General features: G+C 33.7%; 1 protein-coding gene across 1 annotated transcript; it reads left to right on the forward strand.

Annotated features, from left to right (window-relative positions):
* The first annotated feature begins 2,016 nt into the window (after positions 1–2,016).
* map9 (microtubule-associated protein 9) lies at positions 2,017–15,424 on the forward strand. The gene is made up of 13 exons (XM_073842943.1): positions 2,017–2,278; positions 2,416–2,509; positions 2,606–3,202; positions 3,437–3,633; positions 3,835–3,931; positions 4,087–4,142; positions 4,353–4,423; positions 9,341–9,497; positions 9,612–9,701; positions 9,802–9,963; positions 12,997–13,142; positions 13,363–13,498; positions 13,645–15,424. The coding sequence occupies exons 1-13, from the start codon at positions 2,201–2,203 to the stop codon at positions 13,762–13,764; spliced, it is 2,001 nt and encodes a 666-aa protein (XP_073699044.1). The 5' UTR covers positions 2,017–2,200; the 3' UTR covers positions 13,765–15,424.
* The last annotated feature ends 920 nt before the right edge of the window (positions 15,425–16,344 follow it).

Raw genomic sequence — 16,344 nt, forward strand, 5'->3', positions numbered from 1 at the left:
TTTTTAGGAGTGTATGTATGTGTAATTATATAATATACATAGGCCTATAAAATATACACAGTACACCAAACTTTAATTTTTGTGATTATTAGAGATATTTCAAGTAAATATTTAATTTTAAGGGTATTTTAAAACATTTGGAAATCCCTGCATTATATGACCAAACATTAATAAACATGAAAACAACAATTACATTACACGCTCAATGTCTTGCAGGTTTAAAGACTAGCAGTGTTTAGAGACTAGCATAATTATTTGTTTCATACATGGTGTCACTGCTTGAAGCATGGTTTGAATTCAGAAGCATGGTTTGAAAATGTATTAACACAACATTTATGAATACATTCAAAGCTAAATGGTATGACACAGTAGGATTTTTAAAAAGGGAAATTAAAAAGTAAAATCAATAAATTCTGAATAACTTACTGCCATTTTGTGAATGTAATCATGTAATTCATAAAAAAGTAACTGTAATCTGATTATGAGCACTTTAAAATGTAGGCTAATATATTCAAATTTTTTTGTTATCTGATTAATATTAATCTAATTCAGAATGAATCCAGAATACATGTGATCCTAAAATGCTTGATCCTAAAATAATTTCTTTTTTATTATGGTAATTTCTGATCTAATTTGGTGATTAAAAGAACACTGAAATGTAACAAAACAATTATAACAAACAAAGATTACTCTGCTGTTGTCTGCTCTTTTACATTGTCCATGACCTTGATCAGTTAGCTCGCTTAGATGATGTTTATTCACATATTTTACGATGTCTGCCTCCTCCTGGTGGGTATATGTGGTATTACATTTTCTGTTCTATTCAGCAATTGGGACTGGAAATGGGACTGGGAGGACTGGGATTGGGAAACGCTAGGCTATGCAGAGTTCTCGGCGATTTAGTTTTTTTTTTTTTTTTTGTTCTCAGCTATATGCTTGTTGTGTTTTCCGGAGTTTTGACGTGTTTTATATACTCTGTATTGTTTCCTATTGGTTTCCTAATAAAATCAGCAAACTCATTGCATGCTTTCATATGGTAAAAGGTCTCCTGGATACATATATGTTGCGCTGTGTGAATGTAAATCATGCCGCCAAACGGACAAACTGGAGTGTAATATTCAATAAAGAGAACAGCAAACTGTTTGAATTTATTTATTATTTATTTGGGAAAAGACGTGAAGGACATCAAAAACATGAAAAATATTAAACGAGTGATAGACAAGAATGCTTCAGAATCCAGACAGAACCAGTCAAAAAAGGTAAAGGCTGATTTTAAAAAGATTAACGTGACAATTTAATAAAAGTTTAACAGGCATTAACATGAACTAAGTATAAGGCAGTTTAAAATTAACTAAAGATGCAGGAACTTCATTATACAATTCTTAGACAAAGTGGCGGAAATCAGATTGAGATATCCATAATTGAATTACGGATATATTTAAGTGAGTTTTGACTAGGAAGAATTCCAGTTTAAGATATCTCTCTTTAAAATTTGCTTAGTCAAAAATAAAATTCAAGATATCTACTCTTGTAATTTGACTAGTAGCAAATTATTTTAAGATATCTAATAATGTATTTGGGATATCTTTAAAAATTATTCATTAAAGATCTTAAATTTGATTATGACTAGTTAAAAAAAACAGTTAGAGATATCTCGAATTATAATTTAGATCTCTAATTTAATTATCACTAGTAAAATTGTCATTTGAGGTACCAGTCAAAACTTGTAGATATCAGAAAATATTTTCCAATAGAAGTCAATGAAAGAATATAGTCACAATAGCACTGTAGATATCTCGAATGTATATTATGGCTAGTCAAAGTAACATTGTAGATATCTTCAATATATTGTAGATAGCTCTAATTCAAATTACGACGAGTCAAATAGTATGCTACATACCATAGTAGGCTATATGCCACAGCAAGAAACGTCACCACGCCAAGCCATCGTCATAGTAGGATTCGTACATTCACATCCGGTAGTTGCTTTGGTAACTCGGGTAAACAAATGGCGTCCAAGATGATCTGAACCATAGATATATATACATACATATATATATATATCTATGATCTGAACAACGTTTGCTACTGCTTATTTGTTTTAAAAGCTACGGTACGTTTTATTTGTTTGAACGTTTAATAGTCAAATGATATATATATTAATAAATCAGTATCGCGTTTAAACAGTCTGTGCGATAAGATGGACGACGACGAGCCTTTTTCTACAACGCTTGCTTACACGAAAAGCCCTAAAACATCCAGAAGAACAACTTTTCAGGTATTAGTGTCCAATCATTAAGTGTGCTCCAAAGTAAAAAATTTCTTTCGTCAGACACACCAGTGTCTCAGAGTGTATCTAGATTCTGAACAGAATTGAACGTCTGTAACCGCAAAAAAATACTCGTTGAATTTCAGGATGAGCTAAAGAAAGCTGTGTCTGCCAGAGCCAACAGCCATAGTTACTCTGATGATTTTGACGATGATGATGTTAAAGATGATGATGATGACGGTAGGTTTTTCAATACCATGCTTTGTTTTCCTGTATAAGAATATATGTAATTCAGTTTTTCTAATTGTTTTTTACTTATGTATTTGAATTCAGCAGACATACTTAAACTCCTTAAGATACAAAAACAGAAGAAAGAGAGATTTAAAGCTGGGAAGACAAAAGGCAAAATCAATGATTTCAAGCTTTCAGATGACGAAGAGGAAAATGTCAAACCCAAAAAAGTGTCTTTTATGAAAACCAAAAGGACCAGCTCACCTGTGCACTTTGAACAGCTACACATTACAGGAAGTGCAGATGACCAGCCTAACGTTAGTTCTTTCCATTCCACCCAGTCCAGGAATACTTCTCAAAGTCCAAGCAATTCTTACACCCCAGAGAAAAACCAACAGTCAGATTCCCCTTTTTCTTCTCTATCTGACAAGTTTCAACCAGAGTCCACTTTACTCCAGAAGGATGAACAGTCAAAATCAATAATGAAGTTCAGGAAGAGCCTGACAGAATCTCCCCTGCCATTAAACTCTGAGAATAGTCAACAGGAATCTTCCTTCCCTCTTACATCAGATGGCTCACACTGGGACAGTCCAGTGCCATTGCCTTCAGAAAAAGATGAGGACAATCAAAGGATTGGTGAATATGGTGAACTACCCATTCCTCAACCCAGGGAGAGAAGTGTTAAACCAACAGTCTCCACAGGTTAGGGCAGTCTTTGCATTTGTGGAATTGCTTAAGGTCTGTGACCTTTGTAAGACAAATTACCAATAATACTACTATTTTCTTTGTATTTAAATATTGGATTTGAATGGTTACTCCCAAATGACCATGTTCTGATTTAAAATATTTACTTAGCTGGAGTTGTTTTTTATTCTGAATATAAAATAAATGTAAGAAATGTCAGAAACTAAAATACACTTTCTTTAATGTAAACAGGTCTTGCTCAAGACATGTCACCCAGACCCAAACCCAGGCAGAGGACAGCAAATATGTGTGACATTGGTCAGTTAGAAGAGGAAACACAAGCAGAGACCACTGCCTACAGCAGAACAGCCACGTCTTCTATGTCTATAGGCCTCTCCAACACATTCTCCTCTGAGAAGAGTCAAACATCTACCAATGATAGTGTCCTGGTGAGAATGTTTTAATGATAGAAAAACAAAGTGTCAGCAGAAACCCATTTAAATGTTGTAAGCGTATAGATGTTTTTTTGTTTTTTTTTTATTACAAGTATCAATTTAGTGAGCCATGTGTACAGTATTGCAGTAGATAATATCTCCAGGAGATTTTTTGAAAGACTCTTGTTTTGTTTTTCATCCTTGTGTTTACTACAGGGTACGTATGAAGACCAGTCCATGTCAGAAAACTCCAAGACACAGTCTTGTTCAACAGCAGAACAAATGTGTGAGGCTCCAGCCACTGTAGGCAGTGGTATGTGCGGAAAGAATTAATTTAATGTTCAGCGACTCTGTAGTAATGAGATTACATTTAGTTATATTGGTATTAGTCATGTGACCTGACATCTAATAGTTAAAATTATAGTTAAGTAGTTATTAATAATTTTAAATATGTAATTTTCCTTCTAGCTGCCTCAGAAGAGAGCAATGAGAGAAATTACTCAACATCCTTTGAAGAAAAGCATGTAAGTTAGATTAAAAATGAAACATTCTTATTAATTAAGGTGATAGATTGTTTTCTAAAAAAAAATGGCATCAGTGTTAGCATTATACAACTTCTGAAACATGTTACAAAAGGAAGCAGTACCCTATAAATTAAGGTTTATTAACTATCATGTCTAATTTAAACACTAATGGAATTGTTAATTAAATCTGTCTTCACATTTTCTAATCAGGAGAGTTCCCAGGGTGACCTTGACCACACATCAACCACACTAAGCCGAATGTCTAGAAAATCAACAGACAGGTTAGTGAATTTGGTGGACTTCTGAAGAAAAGATTTCTTTACTTTTTTTAAAGTGTAAAATCATGTTCCATATAATGTTTACACAGCACTTGGAGGATGTTACAGCAGTCTTAAAGGAATGGTTCACAAAAAATAAATTGTCTGTCATTGTTTACTTATCCTCATGTTGTTCCAGTCCAAACCCATATGACTTTTGTTCATCCTCGAAACACAATTGAAGATATTTGTAATGAAACCTGAGAGAGTTCTGAGATTTCTAAAATCCATATGAATTAAATGAGAAGTTTCATTTTTTAAAAAAAAGAGCATTACATTAAAGGGATAGTTCACCCAAAAATGAAAATTTGATGTTTATCTGCTTACCCCCAGGGCATCCAAGATGTAGGTGACTTTGTTTCTTCAGCAGAACACAAACAAAGATTTTTAGCTAAAACTGGTGCAGTCTGTCAGCCAAATAATGGGAGTGGATGGGCACCAGATCTTTAAAAGTAAAAAAAAAAAAAACATGCACAGACAAATCCAAATTACACCCTGCGACTCATGACGATACATTGATGTCCTAAGACACAAAACAATCGGTTTTTGTGAGAAACTGAACAGTATTTATATCATTTTTTACCTTTGATACACAGCAATGTCCATCTGTCCTGAGCACGAGTTTATCATCCAGCTCGTTACATGTGAACGCGTTCTGGCGTAATATACGCAAATGCCGTAAGGGGAAACCGGTGAAAAGTCCCGGATGAGTTTGTGTAAGCAAACTAGGGCTGGGCCGATAAACGATATCATATCGAATCGCGATAAAATGTATGTTAATAACGATGATAGGCTCTAGACATTTTTTGCTCGATATGGATTAATCTAAGAGCCAATCACACAGTAGAAATATGCGACAACAGCCAATCAGCGTACAGCGTGCGTGTGCACGTCAAAGTACAAAGTTCATTTCCTACCGCACTTTGCGAAGCAAACTTAACACCAGGACGACAAAAAAATAGAGAGGAAGCAGCGACGAAAGTGAAACTAACTTCGAGTTATTATCCAAAGATGTTGAAATTGACGACAAAAAAGGTAGCACGAATTCCGTTATATATGTGGTTTGGCTACCTGAAAAGTGACTCTTAGCTCAGCTGAGAGTTTGGCGCGATTGTTAAAACTGAAACCGAAAGCAAAAAACGCACGCGCATTCAAAAGCAATTTTAATCCCCCCAATGCACGCAAACTAGGCTACATGACATATCTAGGCTGTTATTAGTATGTAGGCTATGATAGGTTGTGTATGTCTATAGCTCTGTATCATGCTTGAAATATCCGTCTCTATTTGCACTTTGAATATTTAGAGAGTAGCCTACTTAGATTATGGCTGAATTGTCTGCACTTAATACGATTAAGAAAGAACCGTGTCGTAATTTTTTGTTATTTATACTGTAGATTGTTTCAAAATGCAGTGGTTGCCTCTAATTTAAATAGCTCAACCTTTAATAGAGAAAATTACGGTGACACATTGCTGCCACACACTTATTTTTTTTCCCACTCAGCTATGTCGTTATAACGAGATCTTTTCTCGTAAAAACGAGATCTTTTCTCGTTAAAACGACATCTTTTCTCGTAAAAACGAGATCTTTTCTCGTTAAAACGACATATTTTCTCGTTAAAACGAGATCTTTTCTCGTTAAAACGACATAATTTTCTCGTTAAAACGACATAATTTTCTTGTTAAAACGACATATTTTTCTCGTAATAACGACATATTATGTCATACGATCTGATGTTCCTGTTATAGACATGTGAGGGAGCTAAGCGTTTGTCCGCGGTGCCTTCGCCAGTCCTGACCTAAAGGAGGATGCACGCTGCTGGAGTTATATAGAAATACACTGTTTAAATAACTTTAATGTAATTGTTTCAATTGTAGCAGCATGTTCATTAGGATTAATCTCCATACTAATCTGCCCTCAGACCCAGAGGATTTAAGATGATCAGATCAAAACTGTTATTTCTGACTCTGAGCTTGGAATATTATTTGGATGAAAGTTTGATTTTACAGAAAATTTAAATAGTATCAGAAATAAATAAAAGAAAAATGACACACGGTTTGATCGTGTTATGATGATGATGATTTCGTTCTGTTTAAAAAATCAAAATAAATAAATAAAGCCAGATTTTATTTCATGAAAAGAGTGCTTATGCTTTAATATTTGTGCGTGAGCGGCCCGGAAAAGCCACTTTTCAACTCAGCCTGTCTACTGTCTGTCCCATCATGCAGAATAAATGTTCGTCTGATGTACCGCTCTGCAAATTAGTCACAAGAACGTTTCTTTGCAAGTCTCATTTATAAAGCGCAACACTGCACTTATCGGGTCGGCGCCAGCGCGATCCCTTACTTTGTGATTACAGAGGAAAGAAATATAAATGTCTGCTTTATTTTATAAACTTCCACGATAACAACAAAACGTTACAAATTGCCTTTGTAAAAATACAGGGTGCGCTCTCCCAATTTATGTCTCTCTATGCAGCTTGAAAGGTCTACTTCAATAAAAGAATCGGAAACAAAATTGTGTTTACTTAATTCGTATAAATCCAACAAGAGGTAATGTACAGTCTTTCCCGTGTGAGTTCATTATCTGTAACCTACCATTGTGCTTACACTCAGAGCCAGCGCAGCATATTTCCACAGTAGCCTATAATCCAGATGAAAAACCGGATTCGTGGCTTGATTCAGCTAAATATAAAATTTAATAATACATAATAAATAATGTGTAATTTGTATATAATCATACTAAGTATCAAGGCCGCATGTTAAATTAATATTCAACCAATAAGCTCATGTGTTTTACCCACGAACAAAAATACGAAGAATCAAGCTTTTCGTTTTTCCATTTCTCAAACAAAATGAAATAATAATAATAGGCTACTCAAATTGTTATTATGCTTATTATTATTTTTTTTTTATTACAAAATCTTATTTAAGATAATCAAAACTATTAATTCTGAATAATTGACTTTTTGATTGATTTAACAGCAAATCGAAATACGAGCAGAAATAAATAAATAGAATTCATAATAAGAAAAATATAATAATAGGCCTAATAATAATAATAATAGCTTATTATTATTATTATTATTATTATTATTATTTCGTTATGTTTGAGAAACAGAAAAACGAAATTAAGCTAGATTTGTTTGTATTTTTTTTTATTTGTATTTATTCTGCATGATGCGATAGACAGTAAAAACAGGTTGTATTGAAAAGTGGCTTTTCATTGCCGCCCACATATAATTATTAAAGCATAAGTTCTCTTTTTACCCACGGACAAAAATACTAAAACTGTTTTTTTTTTTTTTTATTATTGATTTTGTCCATTTTTTAAACAGAACGAAATTATCAATACAATCAAACCGTTTGTCATTTCTATTTCCTTTCAAAATCAAACTTTCATCCAAATAATATTCCAAGCTCAGAGTCGATTATTCAGAAATAACAGTTTTGATCTGATCATCTTAAATCCTCTGGGTCTGAGGGCAGATTGGAGATTAATCCTTATAAACGCTACAATTGAAACCATTACATTAAAATTATTAAAACAGTGTATTTCTATATATAGCTAGTGTATTCTAACTCCAGCAGCGTGCATCCTCCTTTATGTCAGGACTGTGGCAAAGGCAGCGCGGACAAACGCCCTCACATAACATAATCATATCATCTATAACAGGAACATAAGATCGTTTTTATGACATATTATGTCGTTATTACGAAAAAAATATGTCGTTTTAACGAGAAAATTATGTCGTTTTTACGAGAAAAGATGTCGTTTTAACGAGAAAATTATGTCGTTTTTACGAGAAAAGATGTCGTTTTAACGAGAAAAATATGTCGTTTTTACGAGAAAAGATGTCGTTTTAACGAGAAAAGATGTCGTTTTTACGAGAAAAGATGTCGTTATAACGACATAGCTGAGTGGAAAAAAAAATAAGTGTGTGGCAGCAATGCGTCACCGTAGAAAATAAACAATTGTGTTAATAATAATAATAATAAATAAATAAATAATTGTGTTACAAATTATGTTTTTACAATAATTTTATGTTTACATTTTGTACATTTACTCTCATTTACCATACTCTGTCACAACTTTTATTTTTTTAATTTATTTTAGTAAGTTGTTTTAATTTTTAAGGCCAAATCTGTAATCTGTTTTTGTTAATAAACTATACTTTAAATGTCATTTAATGAACCCTTTCATTTTTGTGGCTTTAGTCATTGTTGGGATACTATTTTAAAGCTGGCAACATCAACAGCTTATATCGAAATATATATCGTTATCGTTCAATATGGGGAAAAAATTATCGAGATTAAAATCGCCCAGCCCTAAAGCAAACATAATCTTTTAGCTTTAAATCTGTTTGAACAATCAGGATAAGCGCAAGTAATTACCATTTTGAATAGCCGCTATACCCACAATCTCTGTGCACTGTGTAAACAATGAGTGTCGTATACATGCGACAGATCGCTTCCGGCGTTTGTGTATACTACTCCAGAGCGCGTACACGTGTAACGAGCCGGATGCTGAGCTCGGGGACTTGGGGGTCTCCTACATCTTGGATGCCGTGGGGGTAAGCAGATAAACATCAAATTATAATTTTTGGGTGAACTATCACTTTAACATGCTTTTATTCAAACTGGGTCATGAAAAATCTCCATTACATGAAAATCTCACCCTGTTTAAATAAGCTTTTTCCATCTTGCCTTCTTGGAGGAAACTTATTTTTATTTTTTTGCTTGGTCACCGATATTTGTGTTCATCGTTTTAATTATATCTGTTATTTTTTACGCTTTAATGAATAAAACATCACTTAGTGCATTAATAACTCAAAAGTGTTACTCATCAAACACTGAAAACTAAAAGAATATCTTCTGGACAGACCTTCAAGCTCTCGGTCATCCAGTTCCAGAAAATCCAAAAGCTCCTATACAGCAGAGTCTAAATACCTGGGAACATTAAAGATTTTGGATCAGAAGATACAAGAGACCCAACAGGTTCCAGAAGCAGCAGATTCACTTAGAGCGACTGTGTACCAGGTTAGACTAATCATTTACTAAAATCATAATAATTAAGGAATTAAAAGATAATAATTAAGGAAATAAATCAAATTGAACTAATAATCAAGTTATGTCTTCTTTTCTTTTGAAAAGGAATGGCTAAAAAAGAAAGAAGAAACTTTAAAAATAACAAAGAGGGCAAAAGCGCAGGAAGAGAAATTAAAAGAGGAAAAAATGCAAGAGGTAAGATAAACCAAATGCTTAATATACATTTCTTCTGCAATAAAGTCAATGAATTTGTTAGTGACCACAATTTAAAAAATGTTTCTCATTTCCCTTCAAGGAAAAGCTTGCTGAAATTGCAGATGCAAAGGCCTCTTATGATGCCTGGAAAGAGAAAAAAGGTCAAGTCATCAGAAAGACAGTTAAAGAAAAACAGGAGGCAATCAGGAAACAACAAATGGAAATGGATAAAAAGGAAGAAAAAATGGAAACTGCAAAACAGGTCAGTATTTGTCATGAGTAATTATTAAAGGGTTAGTTCACCCAAAAAGGAAAATTCTGTCATTAATTACTCACCATCATGTCGTTCCAAACATGTAAGACCTTCATTCATCTTTGGAACACAAATTAAGATACTTTTGATCAAATCCGAGCGCATTCTGACCCTGCATAGGCAGCAACGGAACTACCACATTCAAACCCCAGAAAGGTAGTAAGGACATTGTTAAAATAGTCCAAGTGACATCAGTAGTTCAACCATAATTTTATGAAGCTACAAGAATACTTTTTTTTAAAACAAAAATAACAACTGCATGGAGCCACCATTCTGACATAGAACGTCCATCTCTCTTAGTTCATTGTCTGTGTATTCTAGTTCAAATAAGGCCACGATCACACCAAACACGTTTTTTAGGTCTGAAAACATCAGACACACCGCACTGCCTTTTTTTGGTGACTTTTAAAAAAGAGCAGTGTGCTGCGTTTGACCAAAACAGCTATCCTGTCAGTCTAATCAAAGGATTATAGCATGAGCGCTCTAAAATCTTTGGTTTTTGCTGTTAAGTAAACTGTCATATTAGCAGAAACCTTTTTAAAAAATACAGCTCTGGGTTACCCGCAACAAACACCAAAAGTTTCTCCTCCATTATTGCAGTCTTCAGACTTTCTAAGCAACGGTAAACTTCCGTCACCACAACAGAAGTCCAGTCTCTCCATTCATTCGATTGGACAATTGAAAAAACACGAATGGCATTGAGAGTTTTTCCACTCAGAGTTGGGTTTTTTTTTTCAACTTCAGGCGCTCAAAGCGCTGCAAAAAAAAAAAAAAAAAAAAACGTGAGGTGCAGCAGGCGGTAAAATCAAGGCACCCGGGGCGCATAAACAGAGCGCAAAATGCTTACTGCCAAAAGAAATCAATTAAAAAAAAGAAGGCGCCTCTCACTGCAAAAAAAGCATTCTGTCTGATCGGGGCCTAAGAAGACTCTTTTATGTACCGCATCTGGGTTCTACATCAGAACCGCACGCACCACAAGCATGCGTTGTGATATTTCGGTAACGCACAGCGGAGACTGACATGGAAGAGAGGAAATATTTGAATAAAGTCATTATTTTTGTTTTCTTTGTGCACAAAAAGTATTTTTGTAGCTCCATAAAATTAAGGTTAAACCACCAATGTCACATGAACTTTTAGCAATGTCCTTACTACCTTCCTGGGTCTTGAACGTGGTAGTTGCATTGCTGTTGTGTTCCAAAGATGAATGAAGGTCTTGTGGGTTTGGAATGACATGAAGGTCAGTAATTATTGGCAGAATTTTCATTTTTGAGTGAACTATCCTTTAAAATGTAGTTTACTAGCGAGAAAAAAAGCATTAGCATTTTTAATGGTTACTATAACATATTGTTTATTAGAAATGCTGTAAATATTTTACTTTATTAAAAAGATATAAGAGATTTTTTTTTTTTTTTTTTTTTTTTCCCATTTAAGCACTACACATGAGGTCCACAACACTGGACATATATTTTCAAACAGACATACTTTAAAAAAAGAATAAAAAGAAGGACTTTTTTTTTTATTTTTACATCATCATTAAGCATTCCCAGAAAGACAAAAATATGTCTGAAAAATATATACATTCCAGTGACAACCACATAAAGTCCAGGGTGGCACTGATCTATCCAGATTGCCTGGAGCGGCCAACCCAGTCAAAGCTGTTGGAATATACTAAAGGTCTGAAAAAAAACACATTTTGTGAACCCCCTGTGAACCCTTTACTAAAAGCCTTGTGGAACAGACATTTGTGGAGGTATTCAGTATCTCACATCCATTTGGAGTAGCGTCCCCTTGCCACCGTGCCTGTTAAAGCGATGGTTCGCAGTAGATTTGACTACATATCTATGCACTCCAAAGCCCATCTAAATGCCCCATCCGAAGTTTTTTTTTACCTTAGTCGAACATTGACGGAGATATTCAAGCTTGTCGAATGGCTTGCTACAGCCGTACATGGTACATGTGATGTATCTCGTAAATTGCACCACTAAACGTGCAAGTAATCTTACCAAACTTCTACAGTAGTGTAAATAGGGTATGTACTCACAAAACGCTGCATTGGAAAATTTGTAAGTCCACCATGAGTGTATTAAAAACAACTGTTACCCGATCCCTACTAGTCTCAAAAACTACAAATGGCGACATGTCGACGTCACTTCCCTGGTTTGGGAAAAGTGCGTAAAAGTCCACCTACTACGTTGACATGCACACAGACGTAGTAGGTGGACTTTTACGTGCTTTTCCCAAACCAGGGATGTGACGTCGACGTGTCGCCATTTGTAGTTTTTGAGACTTGCGTTTTGTGAGTACATACCCTATTTACACTACTGTAGAAGTTTGGTAAGATTACTTGCACGTTTAGTGGTGCAATTTACGAGATACATCACATGTACCATGTACGGCTGTAGCAAGACAATCGACAAGCTTGAATATCTCCGTCAATGTTCAACTAAGGTAAAAAAAACTTTGGATGGGGCATTTAGATGGGCTTCGGAGTGCATAGCAATGTAGTCAAATCTACTCCGAACCATCGCTTTAAGGCAGAATGTCATCTCTGCTTTAAATCACACCATTAGTAAACTGGATATAATAGCAGTGTCTTTGGTTTCAAGGCATTTTAGATTCTGCATTTTAGCCATATTCAGAACTGTCATGTCCTTTTTTTCTGCAGGGGTATCAGGTCTGCAGATTTTACTCTTATCATTTTTTTTTCTGTTGTGTGTAGCTTAAAAGAAAGCAGTATCTGTCCTGAAATACTGGGATAATAATAGGAAGTTGACACATTGAAGTGTGACACTACTTATTTTAAACAAAAATGTAACAATTAGCTGATGCTTTATTATTTATAACCATCATGCATGCAGAATTTGTGACATATGATATATGTTATATATGTACTTATACAACTAAAGAAATGGTATTAAGCTACAAAACCTGGATACAATATATACTGCTCAGTTCACATAAATGTATCACACTCTAAAACAGGTTTTTGAGAAGTGGAAAGAGGAGCATGACAGTATCCTGAAAGTCAGGATGAGGCAAATGAAACAGACTGAGAGAAGGAAGAAACTACAGCAGGTTGAAGAGAAAGAAGAGAAGAAGAAGGACTCCATGTCTGCATTCAATGAATGGTAGGAAAGATACATATTATTTAATTATATACATAACAAAATGAATAAATTAGTGTATTGTTAATTAGCACACATTTGCTCAAGTCACTCATGGAGTTATGTATTGATTAATATGTAAATGTGCTCTCTTTGTAAAGCCTTAGGTTACAGACTGACATTAACAACTTTGCTGTTGTGTAGAATGTGACTTTCCATTAATTACATTAATTACATATTACAGGAGTGACCGAAAGAAGGATGTTATTGAAGAGAAGATAAGGGCAGAACGCAGGAAGAAGAAGATAAAGGAAATGGAGGAGAAATATGAAAAGGAGGAAAAAGAAAAAATGGCCTTGGAGATGTATGAGAAATGGCTGGTATGTTATAAATGCTTTGAGACTGAGACATACATTTTTTAGTCTGTTTTTTAAAAACATTGAACATACTGTGAACAAAATCTTTTCATTGTTTTCCCTCATCGGATTGATGGTGAATTCATATTGTCCTGGTCTTTTTATTACAGAAAAGAAAAGAATTTCAACAAAAAAGAGAAAAAAATGAAAAGAGGATACAGGCTATTCTTCAGGATGAGCCCCCTCCACCCTGGAGCCCACCTAATAAAACTATCCCATTTGGAAAATGAGTTTTATTTAATTTTTTTTTTGTTTGTTTTCTTTGACATTTGATATAATGACATTTCAAAAAGACTTAAACTATAAATAAATCAAAATCCCCTTAACCCTGTAAAGCCTGCTTGATGCGCAAGTTTCCAAGGCCTTTAAATTATCAAAATATTCTACATGACTATTCTACACTATCATCTGATTGATAATTGATATTTTTAAAGCAAGTTTAAGGCATCTTACTATAATTCTAAAAAAGTCCCTCTTTACTAATTTTCATGAAGTAAAAATAAGAGTAACTATTATATTGATATTCATATTTCAAAATTAATACTTACTAAACTGAAGCAACTTAGGTTTATTTGTTTATCCATGTACAGTATCTTTTTTTTTTGAGAAAATAATATTAAAATGTATCAAATATGATAGAACAGGTTTTTGAAAGTCTATTTGTAGAGCTCTCAATCATTGTATTGCATTGCATTATATGTTTGCCCCCACAATAAGAGTGACAGAGCTTTAATCATAAAACTCATAAAATATTTAAATATCATGATACTGAGATATTTTATTGGGAGATATAGAGTGACAACTGAGATGTATATGTATTTATGCAAGTAAATTGATGTACTGTTGTAAAGATTTAATTTAACATTATAGTCTCCCAAAATGTAATATTTTTGGCCATTTAAAAATATAGTCTCTGTAGCTGCATCATTTGGGCCTTTGAATAAAATTGAGGTGTTTTTTTCCCTCCTCAACTAAAAGCTTCATATTCTCCAATAAAATTCCAAGATTCCATTTTTTAAAAATTAGTAATTACTGTAAGATTTTGTATTATTATTATTTCAGGCTTTACAGGGTTAATGTAATACAGTAATACTACATGACATTTTCATAAAGATGTCTTTACATTAGAAAAAACTATTTTAATATATTTGTATAAATAATAAATTTGTCATAAACATGGCGATGAACGATAAATCAGTGCTGTTTATAGCATTGTGTTATATATTAAATAAATCCTTTATTTGAAATAAATGTGTTAAATTTGTTTTATAATAATGCGTTTCATTAATTTTTTTAATTCAATTTTTAATTTCGGTTATTTTGGAATTTTTTTACTTGTTAACAAAACATTCACAGTTTGGAGCTTTTGTTGTTTGTTCTTATGATAAATGTGTTATTTTTACCTATAAAACATATCTTGTTTATCATCAGCATCTTGTATTACTTCTTCAACTCTTGTTTTTCTGCATTCTGTGTCATGCAGAGTCTGTATACTTTCTGTAAATGAACTCTGTAAAGGTAGTCACCAAAGGCAATCACTTTTACAAATAGTGCCTATGATGTTATAACAACTCATGGGTTTATTTAGGAACAAACCGGCACCTTTTCCCTACCAATCAACATCCAGCTATAGTAGATAGTATAGTATAATAACTAATACTAGTTATTATACTACTTTACTGGGGAAACTGCAATGTTGCAGCGCTTAAAGGAACAGTTTAACAACAATTTTAAATTTGCTCACCCACAGGCCATCTAAGATGTAGATGAGTTAGCATTACATCACATGCTCACCAGTGGATCCTTATTACATTACAGTAACCCACAAAACCACTCCAGTCCATCAATTAATGTCTTGTGAAATTAAAATGTATGTGTTTGTAAGAAATAAATCCGTCATTATAAAAAATTTACATTTTAAACTGTTGTTTCTGGCCAAAATACAAGTCCTCTATCCATAATAACCTTTTTCTTTCAGTGAAAAAGTCCACTCCAGGGTTCCTACAGGGTTTGGAAAAGTATGGAATTTGATTTAAGTATTTTCCAGGTCTGTATAAAAAGGCAGAGTATGAAAAAATATTTGTTTTCAGATTTTTTGCCCGTTTATTTTTTTCTAATCGAAAATTAATAATTTAATGAAAAAATATATATATTTTGTACAAGAAGTAAGGTTTCATGGCAGTTATTTACTGATTCTTTAGTGATTATCAAATATGACAATGAATTCAAGGTGCACTTTTTCATTATGCAAAAAGCAGGTTAAAAGCATTTTGGGTTTCTTCTCACTATATTCTTAGCACCGTATTACATAGCCTCAAGGACCTTTGCAAAAACAAAAAAAATAAAGAGACTTTTATGTGCGCGCAAGAAACTTGGCATATGCAATATATATAGCAATGCACACTATTGTGCCATCAGTCCATTTCGCTGTGTGGTTTCTTGACCACCACAGAATATGCGTTAAAGAGACCTTAGGCTTTGACATATGGCATTCTGCCCTAATGAAAGGCAAATTTTAGGCACTTTTTTACAGTACCAGTCTTGAACTTGGCAAATTTTATGCCGTCAGCCCATTTTGTGTCATGGTTTCTCCGCTGCCACAGAGAATGTGTTAAACTAAACATTAGGCCGTGAAATTAGAGGTACTACCATAAAGATTTAATTTAACATTATAGTCTCCCAAAATGTAATATTTTTGGCCATTTATAAATATAGTCTCTGTCGTTGCATCATTTGGGCTTTGAATAAAATTGAGGTGTTTTTTTCCCTCCTCAACTATGAGCTTCATATTCTCCAATAAAATTCCAAGA

Source organism: Garra rufa, chromosome 6 (assembly GCF_049309525.1).
Source record: "Garra rufa chromosome 6, GarRuf1.0, whole genome shotgun sequence".
NCBI classification, from domain to species: Eukaryota; Metazoa; Chordata; class Actinopteri; order Cypriniformes; family Cyprinidae; genus Garra; species Garra rufa.